Source organism: Poecilia reticulata, chromosome 8 (assembly GCF_904066995.2).
Source record: "Poecilia reticulata chromosome 8, P_reticulata-male-v2, whole genome shotgun sequence".
In the NCBI taxonomy this organism is placed as follows: domain Eukaryota; kingdom Metazoa; phylum Chordata; class Actinopteri; order Cyprinodontiformes; family Poeciliidae; genus Poecilia; species Poecilia reticulata.
The window spans coordinates 26,912,915-26,929,667 of record NC_088837.1 but is presented as its reverse complement, the minus strand read 5'-3'; the positions used below and the strand labels follow the sequence as shown (position 1 = coordinate 26,929,667).

The 16,753-nt window shown below is 46.4% G+C and overlaps 1 protein-coding gene across 2 annotated transcripts; it reads right to left on the bottom strand.

Moving 5' to 3' along the window:
• Positions 1-2,940: 2,940 nt before the first annotated feature.
• Positions 2,941-15,737, bottom strand: nr1d1 (nuclear receptor subfamily 1, group d, member 1). 2 transcript variants are annotated; one of them, XM_081610388.1, is made up of 7 exons: positions 15,453-15,737; positions 11,587-11,856; positions 9,775-10,008; positions 7,986-8,530; positions 7,698-7,883; positions 5,140-5,350; positions 2,941-4,398 (listed from the first exon to the last, which is right to left on the bottom strand). In XM_081610388.1, the coding sequence occupies exons 1-7, from the start codon at positions 15,535-15,537 to the stop codon at positions 4,184-4,186; spliced, it is 1,746 nt and encodes a 581-aa protein (XP_081466514.1). In that variant the 5' UTR covers positions 15,538-15,737; the 3' UTR covers positions 2,941-4,183. The 2 variants fall into 2 exon arrangements, with proteins under 2 accessions (XP_081466514.1, XP_081466513.1); XM_081610387.1 differs by having other exon boundaries at positions 11,587-11,859; positions 15,453-15,735.
• Between the last annotated feature and the right edge of the window lie 1,016 nt (positions 15,738-16,753).

Sequence of the window (16,753 nt, the reverse complement as noted above, 5' to 3'; positions counted from 1 at the left end):
GACCAGCACATGGTTTGAAGCCATCTGTGACCGCCAACTGGTGCTCAGCTCAAGCAATGGCCATGCCCTTGTTCTCTCTTTGTCTGCCCATGTGGAAAGCCTACCTGACAGTCACACAGATGACACCCAATTTGCCACCTCTGTTCTGCCCAGGTTCTCCACTGCTGATCTTGCTGCCAAACAGCGAGCTGATCCCATCATCCAACATGTGATTGCTCAGCTTGAGAGAGGGGAATCTCCACCGCCATCGCTGAGGGATGAACTTCCAGACCTGCCACTCCTGTTGAGAGAAGTAAATAAACTGGAGCTCTGTAACAAACTTCTTCTCAGGAGACGGCAAGTGGGAAGCAGTGTTGCCTATCAGCTAGTGTTACCAGAGGAGTGTCGGCATATGGTGATGGTTCAGCTTCATGATCATATGGGCCACCTTGGGATCGAGAGGACATTGGACTTGATTCGTTCCCGGTTTTTTGGCCACGAATGTCCACTGACGTTTACAACAAAATCAAGACCTGTGAACAATGTGTAAAAAGGAAAACTTTATCAGACGGGCTGCACCTCTCGTTAACGTCAAGACTTCAAGACCTCTAGAGCTAGTGTGCATGGACTTCCTGTCTCTGGAGCCAGACCGCAGAGTGAAAGATATTCTTGTGATTACAGATCACTTCAGTACAGAACTCCCAACTTGGTCACCCGCTGTTGAAGAGTATCCAGTTGTTGTTTCATGGGCATTTACACATGCTGTTCAAGAGACTGAGGAGGATGAACACATGACTGTTCCTGGTATCATCCAGCCAGGTATCCAGACTCAACCTGGTCCATGTACGGGGACATGCATGGATCAGTGGGGGAACATGTAGCCCACGTGACCGCCATGACACACCCACCTTCCCTTTAAGCTCTGGGATCCTCATGTGTATTTCCGGGTTTCCACTCTGCTGCTGCTCACTGTTGGTCGTGGCGTCGATTGTTCATAAAACAATCAAGTTCTCCAGATCGACACATCTCTAAACAGTTTCATCCCTAAAAGTCGACGATCTGCGGTTGTTAAATACCATCTGAACTTGTTGTATCTGCAATGCTAGCGCCGCTAATGCAGCCGCTGCAATGCTAGCGCCGCTAATGCAGCCGCTGCAATGCTAGTGCCGCTGCAATGCTAGCGCCGCTAATGCAGCCGCTGCAATACTAGCGCCGCTAATGCAGCCGCTGCAATGCTAGCGCCGCTAATGCGGCCGCTGCAATACTAGCGCCGCTAATGCAGCCGCTGCAATACTAGCGCCGCTAATGCAGCCGCTGCAATACTAGCGCCGCTAATGCCGCCGCTGCAATACTAGCGCCGCTAATGCGGCCGCTGCAATACTAGCGCCGCTAATGCGGCCGCTGCAATGCTAGCGCCGCTAATGCAGCCGCTGCAATGCTAGCGCCGCTAATGCAGCCGCTGCAATGCTAGCGCCGCTAATGCAGCCGCTGCAATGCTAGCGCCGCTAATGCAGCCGCTGCAATGCTAGCGCCGCTAATGCAGCCGCTGCAATACTAGCGCCGCTAATGCAGCCGCTGCAATGCTAGCGCCGCTAATGCAGCCGCTGCAATGCTAGCGCCGCTAATGCAGCCGCTGTAATGCTAGCGCCGCTAATGCAGCCGCTGCAATGCTAGCGCCGCTAATGCAGCCGCTGCAATACTCACCAGGTTGGGATTCGTTGACGCCTCGTTTACATTCTGATGAGAACAAGTCAACATCGGATCCACCTCCTCAGACAATCCGTTACTCCACGGTGAGTAAATATCATTCATATATATATAATGGGGCGTTTTACTTCAGAAACGCTCAACCAGTTAGCATTAGCTGCCAACTCCACAATCAGTTGCCCACATCAGATCAGTCTGTTTACTAATTACTTACTTACTAAAAAGTCACACTGTTAAAGCCGAATTAAAGACCACACCTTTAATATTCAAAGGCTTCCCCTTCAACTTTAGATTTGATTGATTTTCATGGTTTCTTTGTTGTTGCACTAAATGATGGTGCAGCAATGAAGTCTGGTACCCGATGTGATTTTGTTTGTAGCTACTTTGATCAATCACATTCTTAATTTGATTGATTTATTAGTTGTTGTTTGTAGCGACTGATAATTACTTTATTTGAGAAATGTTGAACTTGAATTATGAAGTGCACTTTTTAAAGGGACTTTTTCTTTATTTTTCCTTTCCCATTTTTATGAAGTTGTTGTCAATACATAGCAGTATGTGTTTGATTCTTTGTTTCCCCATTTGGCTGATATAAATATAACCTTTATATATGAACTTAATGTGTGTTTCTGGCCGTTCAGGTTTTTTCCCCCTTCATCGACTCACTTGATGACGGAGGATGGCGAGCTGCCCACAACACCACCTGGTGGTAGGAAAACCAAACTACACTCTCCTCACAGGACATAAACTAAACTCCAAGGGAGAATTTAAAGGAAAAAGACTTTTTCTCCCTTTGCTCTTGGACTTCTTTTGAACTACATTTGGTTTTGAAGTATCACTGATTATTATTTATTTGATCAGACCTGCGCATTTAGAGAGAGCGTTACAAAAGTCTGTTTAAAGATTGATCTGTAAAACCTCCCAAATAAAGTCAATAACATTAAGACCTGGAATCATTAATGTATGTTTTCTTTTTATCATGTATGTAAAGTTTATTATGCAGCTGAACAAAATGTCTGGAAGAACGTTTTCAATTTAACCGTTTTTGTTTAAATTTAACCGTTTTTGTTTAAATTTAACCGTTTTGTTTATATTTGTATTTCACCCAAAGCTCTCAAATGGAGATTTTTACTAATTTAGCAGAACATTTTTTATTTAATATTATAAAAGTCATGAATTGAACTCCTTCATCGTAACGATTTATCATTAAAAGCTGTTTGTTTTTATGGTTTTAGGCAGGAAATGAGTCCCAGATCAGCATCTTCAGAGAGAATTTATGGAATTAAAACATTAAAATACAGACATGAGGAGATTAACACTTTGTGCCTCTGCTGCTCATCCAGAGGCTTCAGTGTTTCACACAAACGGTTCAAGTTGATCTGGATGGTTCAGTATTTACAGGGTTCACAGGTCAATGCTCAGCATCCCGCCGTCCCATTGGTCCACGGAGCTGCCGCCGTCCCATTGGTCCCCGGAGCTGCCTCCTCTTCTCATTGGCTGCTGGTGCCGATGGGGCGGAGCTAAGCCCCCAGAGCGAATGGAAGAGCTGAACCTGAAGCACCTGGTTCTGGAAGTCTGGGTCTGCAGAGCTCTAAACATCTGGATGGACCGATCCTGGGTCTGCAGAGCCCTAAACATCTGGATGGACCGATCCTGGGTCTGCAGAGCTCTAAACATCTGGATGGACCGATCCTGGGTCTGCAGAGCTCTAAACATCTGGATGGACCGATCCTGGGTCTGCAGAGCCCTAAACATCTGGATGGACCGATCCTGGGTCTGCAGAGCTCTAAACATCTGGATGGACTGATCCTGGGTCTGCAGAGCCCTAAACATCTGGATGGACCGATCCTGGGTCTGCAGAGCCCTAAACATCTGGATGGACCGATCCTGGGTCTGCAGAGCTCTAAACATCTGGATGGACCAATCCTGGGTCTGCAGAGCTCTAAACATCTGGATGGACCGATCCTGGGTCTGCAGAGCTCTAAACATCTGGATGGACCGATCCTGGGTCTGCTAAACATCTGGATGGACTGATCCTGGGTCTGCAGAGCTCTAAACATCTGGATGGACCGATCCTGGGTCTGCAGAGCTCTAAACATCTGGATGGACTGATCCTGGGTCTGCTAAACATCTGGATGGACTGATCCTGGGTCTGCTAAACATCTGGATGGACCGATCCTGGGTCTGCAGAGCTCTAAACATCTGGATGGACCGATCCTGGGTCTGCAGAGCTCTAAACATGGAGCTCCAATCTGCTGACAGGTGCAGATGTTTGGTGAGTGAGGGGCGATCGAGGGTCCTGCCACAAAGCAGGAGACATTTGAAAGAGGATCTTTGTTTCCATCCAGCTGCTCTGGAGAACATCAGGGATGATGATGATGATGATGATGATGATGATGATGGTGGTCTCAACAGGAAGTGGGAATGCATGATAGTTCGGATCAGGCGAGCAGACTCTTATTTTGGAGGGTCATGCGTCTGGGTGCGCTGCGGGCCATCAGGGGTCGATGCGGAAGGACAGCAGCTTCTCTGAGTGCATGTTGTTGAGCGTCCGCAGGTCGGGCAGCCGCAGCAGCAGCTTGGTGAAGCGTGGAGAATCCATGACGGGCGGCTCGCCGGCGCCGGCCGAGTTGTTGACCAGACGGCGAAGCGCCCGGATCAGGTTCTCCTGCAGATGCTCCACGGACGGCAGGTCCTCGATGCCAGACCGATCTGTGAAGGAATGATGACAGTGAGGTCACCGATATCAGCTACCTAGCAACCAGAGCCCATAACTTAGCAACCAGCAAAGGAGGAGGCGGCTACTTGTTAGTGTTAGCTTTAGACAAGCTAACAACCTAGCGCCTACTAACCCCGATTTGTCCAACGCCAACGCTGGCCTATCCAGTGTTAATGCTAGCATATCCAAAGCTAATGCTAGCATATCCAAGGCCTATGTTAAACTACCAAATGCTAATGTTAACGTATTTCATGAAAAAGCTAATCCTAGTCTATCCAATGTTACCGCTAGCCCATTCAAGGCTAATGATAGCATATCCATTGCTAAAGCTAACCTAACCAATGTTATTCTTACCCTAGATTATCTGTGCTAACATTCAGCAGAGGAAAAAGGCTATCCAGTAGGTGGCCATCAGCTTAGGTATGCTAACGCTAGCTCATAGCTTGTAGCCTCTTTGTCATTAGCCAGTGCTGGCAGCTCCACTTCCTGGCCAGGATGAAAAATGGCAGCCAGTCAAAGGAAGTAGCCAGCGCTGGATGCGCAGCAATCTTAGTCTGGTTTGTTTAGGGTTATGGTAACTGACTGCAAGACTTTCAAACCTAAGGATGTTTTACCAACTGTATGGCAATGGCAGCACCATACTGTGGGCTTTTTCATTGCAAATCAAAGTAGTGCAAAAGGAGGACGGCTGTTAGCTGGCGGTCCAGGAGGCGACCCAGCATGTTGACGCTTACCTGCGGACACCAGCACCACAGCGGTGAACAGCCCCAGCTCTTCGGCGCTCAGCGCCAGCGAAGCTAGCTTCTGGCTGAAGTCAAACATGGCTGCCAGCAGCTCGTTCATCCCCATCGCATGGAGCTCCTCCAAAGAGTAGGTGGCGCCAGAGACAAACGTCACAGTCTGTTCCTTCATATTGAACAGTGACGAGAAGCGCACCATCAGCACCTGCAGCGAGAAGAAACAAACGTTTCTATATTTCATCTAGAAAAATAAGAACATAAAATATATAATCAATATATAAATGTTCTCTCATTGTTTCCTTTAATTAGGCAAGAATCACTAACTTTAAATCATTATTAGTCTATTTACTAAACGACAGAAGATAAACTCTCTTGGTTAATAAGTCAAATAAACATGGATTTGGTCAACAGCAGCTAACTATGTTAAGATTGATGTGATGTCTACGTAGGCTAACAGGTTAGCTAACTTTGCTGTACTAATGTAGTAACTAGCATTTAACATTAGCTAGCAGTTAATTTATATTACATTTAAAAATATGAATTATTTTGCAATAACGTACTGATGAACCGGATCTCTTTAGAGCACAAACAGGTCAGGCTAACCTTAGCTAACAAACGTTGTTTTGTTAGGCTAACTTAGCCTAAAAATCAGAAGGTAGAAGTATAAACTTATAAACTCTTAAATCATGACCCTGACGTGTGTGATGACATCATGGTTTAGACTAGTGGTTCTCAACGTGGGCGGTATCGCCCCCCAGGGGGCGTTCAGAGGACGGCAGGGGGCGCTGGAGGACATTTTTACCAAAGGGGGGCGCTGGGATGCCTTTGGGGGGCGTTTGGTCGAAGGTAAACTTTACACCTTAAATCCACAACAATACCAGTTTAGACTTTGAGCAACTTGGTAAAACTGTATTGTGTAACATTAAATCATGCTTGGCTGCAACTGTATTGATGGCAGCTCTTCTTCTATTCAGTGTTTGTAGCTTCATGGCTCTGCATCAGTTCAGCGTTACACCGGCTGATGACGCTGCTGTGATTCACTTTGTCTGGTATTTATGTAGCTACGTATGTTTAGGCAGTTCTGTGATCATGTCAAAGCAGCAACTTATATTAAAAAGTGTTTTATTTTCGTTTGAAAGCTGCCCGCTTCCATGGAAGGACAACAGAAAATCGCTCTTATAAACATGTAATTATTAAAATCACGATACCCTCACTGTGTATCCCTCTGAAAAATGAACCAATTTAAATAAAGAAATCCCTCCATGGTGATACCATGATAGAGAGCGTTCATTTTATAGCGTATGGCATAAAAACAGAGAATCCGACGCTGAACAGTGAAAAATCAACACATGATGTGAAACATGATGATTAGGCGGCGCAGCAGGTGATGAGTGAAGATTACTGATGGTTAATAAACGATAAAATAAATGTAGCAACAGGAAGAAACTAAAGTGAACATAGCAATAAACCAAGAGAGGATAAAACTAATCAAAGGAAACTAAATGGAAATGAATGAAGAACAAAATGCAAGAATAAACTAAGAAACTAAAGTAAATACAGAGGAATAAACTGGTATGGCAAGACCTTTAGAGCAATAATTAATTGAGAGACTGTATGGCAAGAATAAACAGACACTATTTCCAGATAAAAGGTAAAATAATATTGTTGAAATGTCATGGGTAGGGGCGCGACTACACATTATTTAGGTGGTTGCGAAAACATAAATCGGCGCCCCCCCACAAAGGAGCGTAGAAACATACGCTCCCCCCCGCGCGCTACATTTACCCTGTTATGTGCGTAAGGTGAAGGAGCGTAAGGTGCGCGAGGTGTACGGGAAAACATAATCGGTGCGCCGATTCAAAACATCTACAATAATGATAGTAACATTAATAATAAAATAATAGTCAGTGCAAAGTAGCCTACAAATTTTTTGGTGGGGGACGGTGAGGGGCCTGGATTAGGGCTGGGGGGGCGCTGGCCCAAAAAAGGTTGAGAAACACTGGTTTAGACCCTGACGTGTGTAATGACATCATGGTTTAGACCCTGATGTGTGTAATGACATCATGGTTTAGACCCTGATGTGTGTAATGACATCATGGTTTAGACCCTGATGTGTGTAATGACATCATGGTTTAGACCCTGATGTGTGTAATGACATCATGGTTTAGACCCTGATGTGTGTAATGACATCATGGTTTAGACCCTGATGTGTGTAATGACATCATGGTTTAGACCCTGATGTGTGTAATGACATCATGGTTTAGACCCTGATGTGTGTAATGACATCATGGTTTAGACCCTGATGTGTGTAATGACATCATGGTTTAGACCCTGATGTGTGTAATGACATCATGGTTTAGACCCTGATGTGTGTAATGACATCATGGTTTAGACCCTGATGTGTGTAATGACATCATGGTTTAGACCCTGATGTGTGTAATGACATCATGGTTTAGACCCTGATGTGTGTAATGACATCATGGTTTAGACCCTGATGTGTGTAATGACATCATGGTTTAGACCCTGACGTGTGTAATGACATCATGGTTTACCTCGAAGGTGCCTGCTTTCAGCAGGGTGACCTGGTCGTTCTGGGTCAGACTGTTGAATCCTGGGATGTGCTTGGCAAACTCCACCACCTCCCTGACGGCGGGCGTGAACGACAGCGAGAAGTCCTCCCAGATCTCCTGGGGCGCCTTCAAAGGGTCTGCATGGGGCTGCAGGTTCATTGGACAAGCCTGGGAACGATAAGAGCCCATTAAGCTAGCAGCAGTTAGCAGAGTTTAAGCTAGCAAGCTAGCAGCAGCACTTATCGATGGGTGTTAGCATCCGGGTCTTACCAGAACAATCCCAGAGCGACTCTTCGGCGGACATCTCTGCCGCTGGGTCACATGACTCTGTCCTCCAATCACGGTGCTGGAATGCTGACTCCACCCCTTGTTGCCATGGTAGTTGCATGTGTTGTTGTGGCCCTGCTGCAGGAAGCAGTCCATGGTGTTTTTGTGATTACTGTTTTTGCTGAAGGCGTTCCGAAGGCGGTTGGGACAAAGCTCCGCCCCCCCAGGGTGGCGATGGGCGGGGCTAAGCTGCGGATCGCTCAGCTTGTCGTGTGCATACAGGAAGGTTTCACGGTGCGCGCAGGCGATGGCGCTGATGGTGGAGTCGATCCCAGGGCTGGGGGGCGGGGAGGAAGGGGGAGGAAGAGGAGGAGACGGCTGGGGGTCGATGGCGCCCTCTGGTGAGGAAGAGGAGGAGGAGGAAGAGGACAGGCTGGCGAGCTGGAAGTCGCTCTGCAGCTGGTCGTTCACCATGTTGTTCATGGCGCTCTGCATCTCCGCCAGCATCCGCTGCTTCTCGCGCTTCGGGATGCGGCCAAAACGCACGGCTGCAGACAGAAGAGGAGGAGGAGGGTGAGACAGGAAGGGGCGGAGCCTGGAGACACCTGGACAGCTCCCCCGGTGGACAGGTGAGGTGTCACAATCTACCGAGTATCTGACAAATTACAGCAACTTACAAATATTTAAACATGTCATCAATTCTTAAAAATGGAAATAGAAAAATAATTTATTAAATATAGAATTTATTCTATATTTAATAAATTATTTCAGAGAAGCAAACAAGGAATAATTTGTCTCGACTTGTTGAAGCAGCCAATCAGGCGTCAGGGTTTCCTCTAGTCCCGCCCACTCAGTTTAATGGCTGAAGTTTAAATTCACGATTCAGAAAAGAAACATGAAATTATTCATTCATGAAATAATTATATCGAGTTTTGAAAACAGAATCAGATCATTTAATTGCGACGCATAATTGATTCTACATTTAATGACGTTTCACTCAATAACTGTCATGTTTTTGAGGGAAACGCCGCGGTGGGTCGATGCGACGGCGGCGTGACAGCGTGTCGATGTGACGGCGTGTCGATGTGACGGCGTGTCGATGTGTCGATGTGACGGCGTGTCGATGTGACGGCGTGTCGATGTGTCGATGTGATGGCGTGTCGATGTGACGGCGTGTCGATGTGTCGATGTGACGGCGTGTCGATGTGACGGCGTGTCGATGTGTCGATGTGACGGCGTGTCGATGTGACGGCGTGTCGATGTGAAAGCGTGTCGATGTGAAAGCGTGTCGATGTGACGGCGTGTCGATGTGACGGCGTGTCGATGTGTCGATGTGACGGCGTGTCGATGTGACGGCGTGTCGATGTGAAAGCGTGTCGATGTGAAAGCGTGTCGATGTGACGGCGTGTCGATGTGGCGGCGTGTCGATGTGACGACGTGTCGATGTGACGGCGTGTCGATGCGACGGCGGGTCGATGTGACGGCGTGTCGATGTGGCGGCGTGTCGATGTGACGGCGTGTCGATGTGACGGCGTGTCGATGTGACGGCGTGTCGATGTGACGGCGTGTCGATGTGACGGCGTGTCGATGTGACGGCGTGTCGATGTGACGGCGTGTCGATGTGACGGCGTGTCGATGTGACGGCGTGTCGATGTGACGGCGTGTCGATGTGACGGCGTGTCGATGTGACGGCGTGTCGATGTGGCGGCGTGTCGATGTGACGGCGTGTCGATGTGAAAGCGTGTCGATGTGACGGCGTGTCGATGCGACGGCGCCGTGGCGGCGGACTCACCGTCCCGGCTCATGCCCACAGAGAGGCACTTCTTGAAGCGGCACTGCTGGCAGCGGTTCCTGTTGGTCCTCATGATGCTGCAGCTCTCGCTCTTCACACACTTCTTGTACTGGATGTTCTGCTGGATGCTGCGCCGAAAGAAGCCTTTGCATCCCTCGCAGGCGTGAACGCCGTAGTGGAAGCCGGACGCCACGTCTCCGCAGACCTTACAGAGCAGCACCATGCCGTTCAGCCCTGAAACAGACCGGAGCGTCAGGAAGCGCAGAGACCCGCCGCCTGTTTGCTGCCCGCTGCCTGTCAGCAGCCCGATTCCACTGGGCGACAGTCTGCAGCTGGTCAGTCATTCTGATGAGCTGAATCCTAAAATCACGTTGGTTTTACTCAACAGGTCAACTTTCTGAACTGTGGATGCAACATGAGCATCAAAATGCATTTTCACACGTGGATCAGTTTCCTGAGGATCAGTGAGTGAAGAGCAGGAGAGACGAACATGTAATTAACTTAATTAGTGTTTATTACATGTAATTAACCCCATCAGTGTTAATTACATGTAATTAACCCCATCAGTGTTTATTACGTGTAATTAACCTCATTAGTGTTTAATACATGTAATTAACCCCATCAGTGTTTATTACGTGTAATTAACCTCATTAGTGTTTAATACATGTAATTAACCCCATCAGTGTTTATTACATGTAATTCACTTCATTAGTGTTTAATACATGTAATTAACCTCATTAGTGTTTAATACGTGTAATTAACCTCATTAGTGTTTAATACATGTAATTAACCTCATTAGTGTTTAATACATGTAATTAACCTCATTAGTATTTAATACATGTAATTCACTTCATTAGTGTTTAATACATGTAATTAACCTCATTAGTGTTTAATACATGTAATTAACCTCATTAGTGTTTAATACATGTAATTAACCTCATTAGTATTTAATACATGTAATTCACTTCATTAGTGTTTAATACATGTAATTAACCTCATTAGTGTTTAATACATGTAATTAACCTCATTAGTGTTTAATACATGTAATTAACCTCATTAGTGTTTAATACATGTAATTAACCTCATTAGTGTTTAATACATGTAATTAACCTCATTAGTGTTTAATACATGTAATTAACCTCATTAGTGTTTAATACATGTAATTAACCTCATTAGTATTTAATACATGTAATTCACTTCATTAGTGTTTAATACATGTAATTAACCTCATTAGTGTTTAATACATGTAATTAACCTCATTAGTGTTTAATACATGTAATTAACCTCATTAGTATTTAATACATGTAATTCACTTCATTAGTGTTTAATACATGTAATTAACCTCATTAGTGTTTAATACATGTAATTAACCTCATTAGTGTTTAATACATGTAATTCACTTCATTAGTGTTTAATACATGTAATTAACCTCATTAGTGTTTAATACGTGTAATTAACCTCATTAGTGTTTAATACATGTAATTAACCCCATCAGTGTTTATTACATGTAATTAACCCCATCAGTGTTTATTACATGTAATTGTTAAATGTTAACAAGCTAACATTTAGTCAGAAAGCTAAATATTTACCTGCAAAGTGAATATTTTGTTCCAAACTCAACATTTAGTCAGCAAACTAGATATTTAGCCAAACAGTTTGTAAATTATATATTTGGTTTGAAAATGCGACATTTATAAATGAATGAAAATAAGTTTGAAAATAAGACTAAATTATTTTCAGCATTAAAAAACCAAATTATTGCTGCTGATGTTTAACTGCCTCACAGGAAACGGATCCAAATTCGCCACTTACTGGTCAAACTGGCCACGGACTGGCTGGGCGACGCTCTGCGAGGGCCGGCGGCGTCGTCGTCCCGCCTCTGCGGAGAGCCGCCTGCCGAGGAGGAGGAGGAGGAAGAGGAGGAGGAGGAGGAGGAGGAGGAGGAGCTGTCGCTGTTGAGGAAGGACGGCAGCGAGGAAGAGGAGGAGGCGAAGCCGGCGTCCGAGTTCTCGCTGTCCATGGAGTCCGGGCTGGCCCGGGATGGGGAGCCTCGGCAGGAGCCCACGTAGGAGATGACGCCCCCTGCTGGAGAACAGAGGCCTGCAGGTGAGCATGGGCCTGTTTCCATGGCAACTTCCTAAAGTATTCACGCCCCGGTCCAAACACAAACTGCAAAATGTTTTCAGGGAAGACAAAGACTTTTTGAACAAATCTGAAAAGTGCGGCATGTGAATGAAGCCAGCCCTCTTTATTCTGATGCCACTAAATGAAACCTAGAGCGCCGCCGTCTGTTCATCGTCACCACATGCAGCTTGGCGTCGTTTACCGCCTGCCGCTGTCCTCATGGTCTCACTCCACATGCGTGTTAAAGATGGCCGAAGCGTGATGGCAGAGCGAGCTCCAGGCTAACAGAGATTTCACTGAGACACCGTCAACTTAGCCTGTCACTTAGCATCCCTCTTGGATAGATTAGCTTCCGTCTCGGTTAGCTTAGCATTACTCTGGGATAGTTTAGCATCCCTTTGGGGCAGCTTAGCATCTCTGTAGGTTAAATTAGCATCAGAGCTATGGTAACCCAGCATCCCTGTGGGTTAGCTTTCCATCGCTCTGTGGTAATTTAGCAACCTAGCATGTATCTATTGTAGTTTAGCATATCTGTGGAGTAGCTTAGCATCTTAGCTCACATATATGATATGGTAGTTCAGTATCCTTGCAGGACAGCTTAGCATGTTTATGGTACTTTAGCATCCTTCTGGGTTAGCTTAGCATGGAGAAGGTTATTTTCTCTTTGTTGTTGTTTTCAATCCCTCTGAATCTTTTGCCTCTGGGTTTTATTCTGGCCCCTTCTGGGTGTTTCCTGCATTTCTGGGTATTTTTTGCGTCTCTGTGAGGGAATTTAACGTCTTCGTCTTATTTCAGAGGCTACATGTAAACAAAGACCAGCTATGAGCAGAGAGGCAGAGAGGCTTGATCCCTGCAGGCCGGCCATCGGGGAGCCTCAGACAGGAAATGAGGCCGTAAAGAAGGAAGGAGGCCTGGAGGCTGCAGCATCTTCCTCCTCCTCTTCCTCTTTGTGCAGGCGGAGTCACGCCTCCAGGCCATGTGCCTCCACACACACACACACACACACACACACACACACACACACACACACACACACACACACACACACACACACACACACACACACACACACACACACACACACACGGCCCTACAACGAGACTGAGGAAACCCCGCCCCCAGCTCTCACGTTCCACTGACAGGAAGTCCCGCCCCCAGCCCTCACGTTCCACTGACAGGAAGTCCCGCCCCCAGCTCTCACGTTCCACTGACAGGAAGTCCCGCCCCAAGCCCTCACGTTCCACTGACAGGAAGTCCCGCCCCCAGCCCTCGCGTTCCACTGACAGGAAGTCCCGCCCCAAGCCCTCACGTTCCACTGACAGGAAGTCCCGCCCCCAGCCCTCGCGTTCCACTGACAGGAAGTCCCGCCCCCAGCCCTCACGTTCCACTGACAGGAAGTCCCGCCCCCAGCCCTCACGTTCCACTGACAGGAAGTCCCGCCCCCTCTCAGCCTGTAGCCAGCCGAGGTTTTTCCTGTTTCTCTGCTGGTCTAGTCTGTCTTTCTCTGGTTTGAATATATATTTACATTAGATCACTTTTAACCAAAAACAATAAAAGATTTCAATCCTTATTTAGGAATAAACTTCATACAGTAAGGAAAATCCAAGAAAGATGTTCCAGTAAAGGAAACATGTAATAAAGTTCTTCTGTCTCTGAGGTCACGTGTGTCTGATAAATGACCTGGACGTGTTTCACCCTGAAGGTCTGCAGCGTCAGAACAGCTGCAGCTCATTGGCTCCTTCCTTTTCCTGGGAAAGCAAAACTCTCCGTCCTGATTGGTTGGGAAATGTGACTCTGATCTGACTGGTCAGTGGACATACCTGACAACAGCTGACCTGCAGGAAAGCCCCTGCTCAGGCAACACATGCTGCCCATGAGCAAACATCACAGAGAACTACAACTCCCAGAATGCTTCACCACCAAACAGCCAATCAGGGAGCAAAACAGGGCTTCATCATTATGGACAGAAACCTGAAGCGCCTCTGACCTGCATCGGTTTAAGAGACAGACGGTAACCATGGAGATGGCTCCGGCTGCAGCAGAGACTTATGGGTAACGTAGTCAGTGATACGTTGGCTGTCAGAGAAGCTGGACCAGGGTGTCAAAAGTATTCGCAGGTTAAAAATAACACAAAGTCAAGCATGAAAAGTCTTTTTTTCTAATCCAGCAAAAAGATTATTAATTATTAATTGTAAATCTAAAACTTAAAAGGGAATGTTGCAGATTTCTATATTAACAGAAAAGCATCTGGGTTTCCTTCAAACTGGCTGCTTTTTTTAGCCAAACTTTAAAAACTCAACGAAAGCTGCGAGGCTCTGCTTATTGCTAAACTTAACATTCTCCTGTAAGAAAATGATGTGAAAATAATGTTAGTCTGACTACTAATGAAACGCCTCCACCTGCGAGATGCAGCTGGGGGCCACACACAATCACCCCGCGGGCCCCAGTGGGCCCCGAGCCGCCCTTTAGACACCCCGAGCGAGACATTTCTGTTTGGACCGAGTCAAATGATTCACGTCATCAAAACACCAAGCGAGGCAAACGATCCAAACTTCTGGGACGAATCCTCAGATTTTATCTGTAGTCAGACCAACACAGGGGTCACCAGAGGTCAATGAGCAGGCCTGATCAGTCACTGATCAATCACTGATCAGTCACTGATCAATCTGCTATCAGGAAGCAGAGAACCAGCTTCCTGTCATGTTTCACACATCTTCACCCAGATTATCCTGGAATTAGCGTTAGCATAATCTGGAGACATCTTCCCAGAATTCCTTCAATGCTTCTGAAATCCGGGAAGCAGGATGATTAGGTGTGTGTGTGTGTGTGTGTGTGTGTGTGTGTGTGTGATAATGCTTCCTGCTGCAGGTGAGTCACTGACTGGACCTCCTGACTGCAGTCACGTCTGACAGGATTCAACTTCCGGTCCCGATCAGGACAAAACTCCTGCGTCCGGGCATCTACCAGCACGTCTCACCTGTTCTGTTTGCTACCTGGTTACTGATCAGCTGATCGCCTGCTGCTCCAGGGGGCGGGGCTAGAGCAGGAGGGGCGTGTTGCGCAATGAGCTCAGAGCCCGCAGCAGCCAATCAGAGGCCGTGCTGCTCCGTGAAAACAAAGCGCACATGGCTGACTGCGCCGCTCCATGTGAACTCAGTCCACCAGAAACCGAAAGACCTGCGGTCATCCAGACCTACTTCCCGTAAACACGAGCGCATTCACGGTGACGGTCCTCGTGACAGACTGGCCGACATGTGCGCGAGAGGTCCGAAAGAGAGCGGGGTCCAAGGCCCGGCTGATGGGCACGGCCCCTCCGTGTGGCTAATGTTCCCTACAGCAGAACCGGACTCCTGCTACGTTCTGGCCGTTTTTACGCGAACTCCCCGCAGCGCAGCCGCAGTGACCTCCTCTGCTCCACTCCGAGCCCCGCACCAACCATCACGCACGCGCCGACACATCGGCAGCTCAACAATTCCCATTAAACACCGTGCACGCGCGCCGTGCCCGACTCTAACCCCGCAGACCAGGATCCAGGACGCAGAGACGTTATTTACCTGAGTTGTTGTTGTTCGAGTCCATGTCGGTGGTCGTCAAGCCGAGCTGCGGTCCAGTCACGCACACTTGCCGCCGCGTCAACATGCGGGAGCAGCTAAGGAGCAGGAATCCCGCAGGAAGAGTGCGGTTCTGCCGTTGTTCTGGTTCTGTGTCTGGCGCAGCTGCTGCTCGCGCTTCAAACTGCGCGCAGACCCATCATCATCATCATCATCATCATCATCATCATGTTCCGGGACGCTGCTGCCGCACGCGGCAGAAAACGGGACCACGTGACTAGGGAGAGCCTCGTGCCCCAGTGACACACTTTCCCGCCCCTCCTCCTTGCACGTGAGCGGAAGCGGACTGTTCCTCTGGGCAGGCAGAGTGGGATTGTGGGAAGTGTAGTTTGTTTCTTTCATTTCATTTTCATTTATTTATTTATTTCGAACAGACATTAAAAACAGTAAAAAAAGAACAAGAAAACAAAATAGAATGAGACAAACTTAAGAAATAAAATGTAAAACAAATTATTTTGCCCATCTGACATGCAATTTTATATTTTCTGTTCGAAAAGGAGCAGGTAGAAAATACATCTTATAATATCCTGCCCCTTTCATACTTGTCGATGTATTATCAATTAACTTTCAGAACATCAACAAGAGACAACTTGTTTCCATTTTTCATTATGTTTAACTATGTACAATTATGTTAAGTACTATTTATATAATCATTTACATTATAAACTATTAACATGTTATATCGCATATTTTGAAATGAGTTCTGCTTTAATCAATTTTTTAAATTGGTTTACATTTGTAATTTTTTTAATCTCATCATTCAATCCATTCCACACATTTACTCCACACACAGATAAACAAAAACTCTTCCTGGTTGTTCTAATATGTTGTTTTTTAAAATACCCTTCACCTCTTAAATCATAACCACCCTCTCTGTCACCAAACATTTCCTGTATATTGTGTGGAAGTTTTTTATTTCGGACCTTAAACATGAGGTGGGTCTTTCTCATTAATGCAGCGGGTTCTGGTTCTGCTGAACCTCCTGGATTTCTCAGGTTTTAGCTACAACATATTTTTATCGTAATTAAACAGAACTTGTTTTTTTAATTGTTCATTTTTTGTTTTTACATTTCATAATTTTACTCTTTCAGATCATAATTTTTATTTTTCCCTTTTGCTTGATATCCTTTCAGTTAGCTGTTCCCGTTTAGCGTTAGTAGCTATAATGCTAACGCTAAATTAGTCTGTAATATGACAGAAACTTACAGAGCCGTACCCCTTTCATTGTTTCAAATCAATCATGA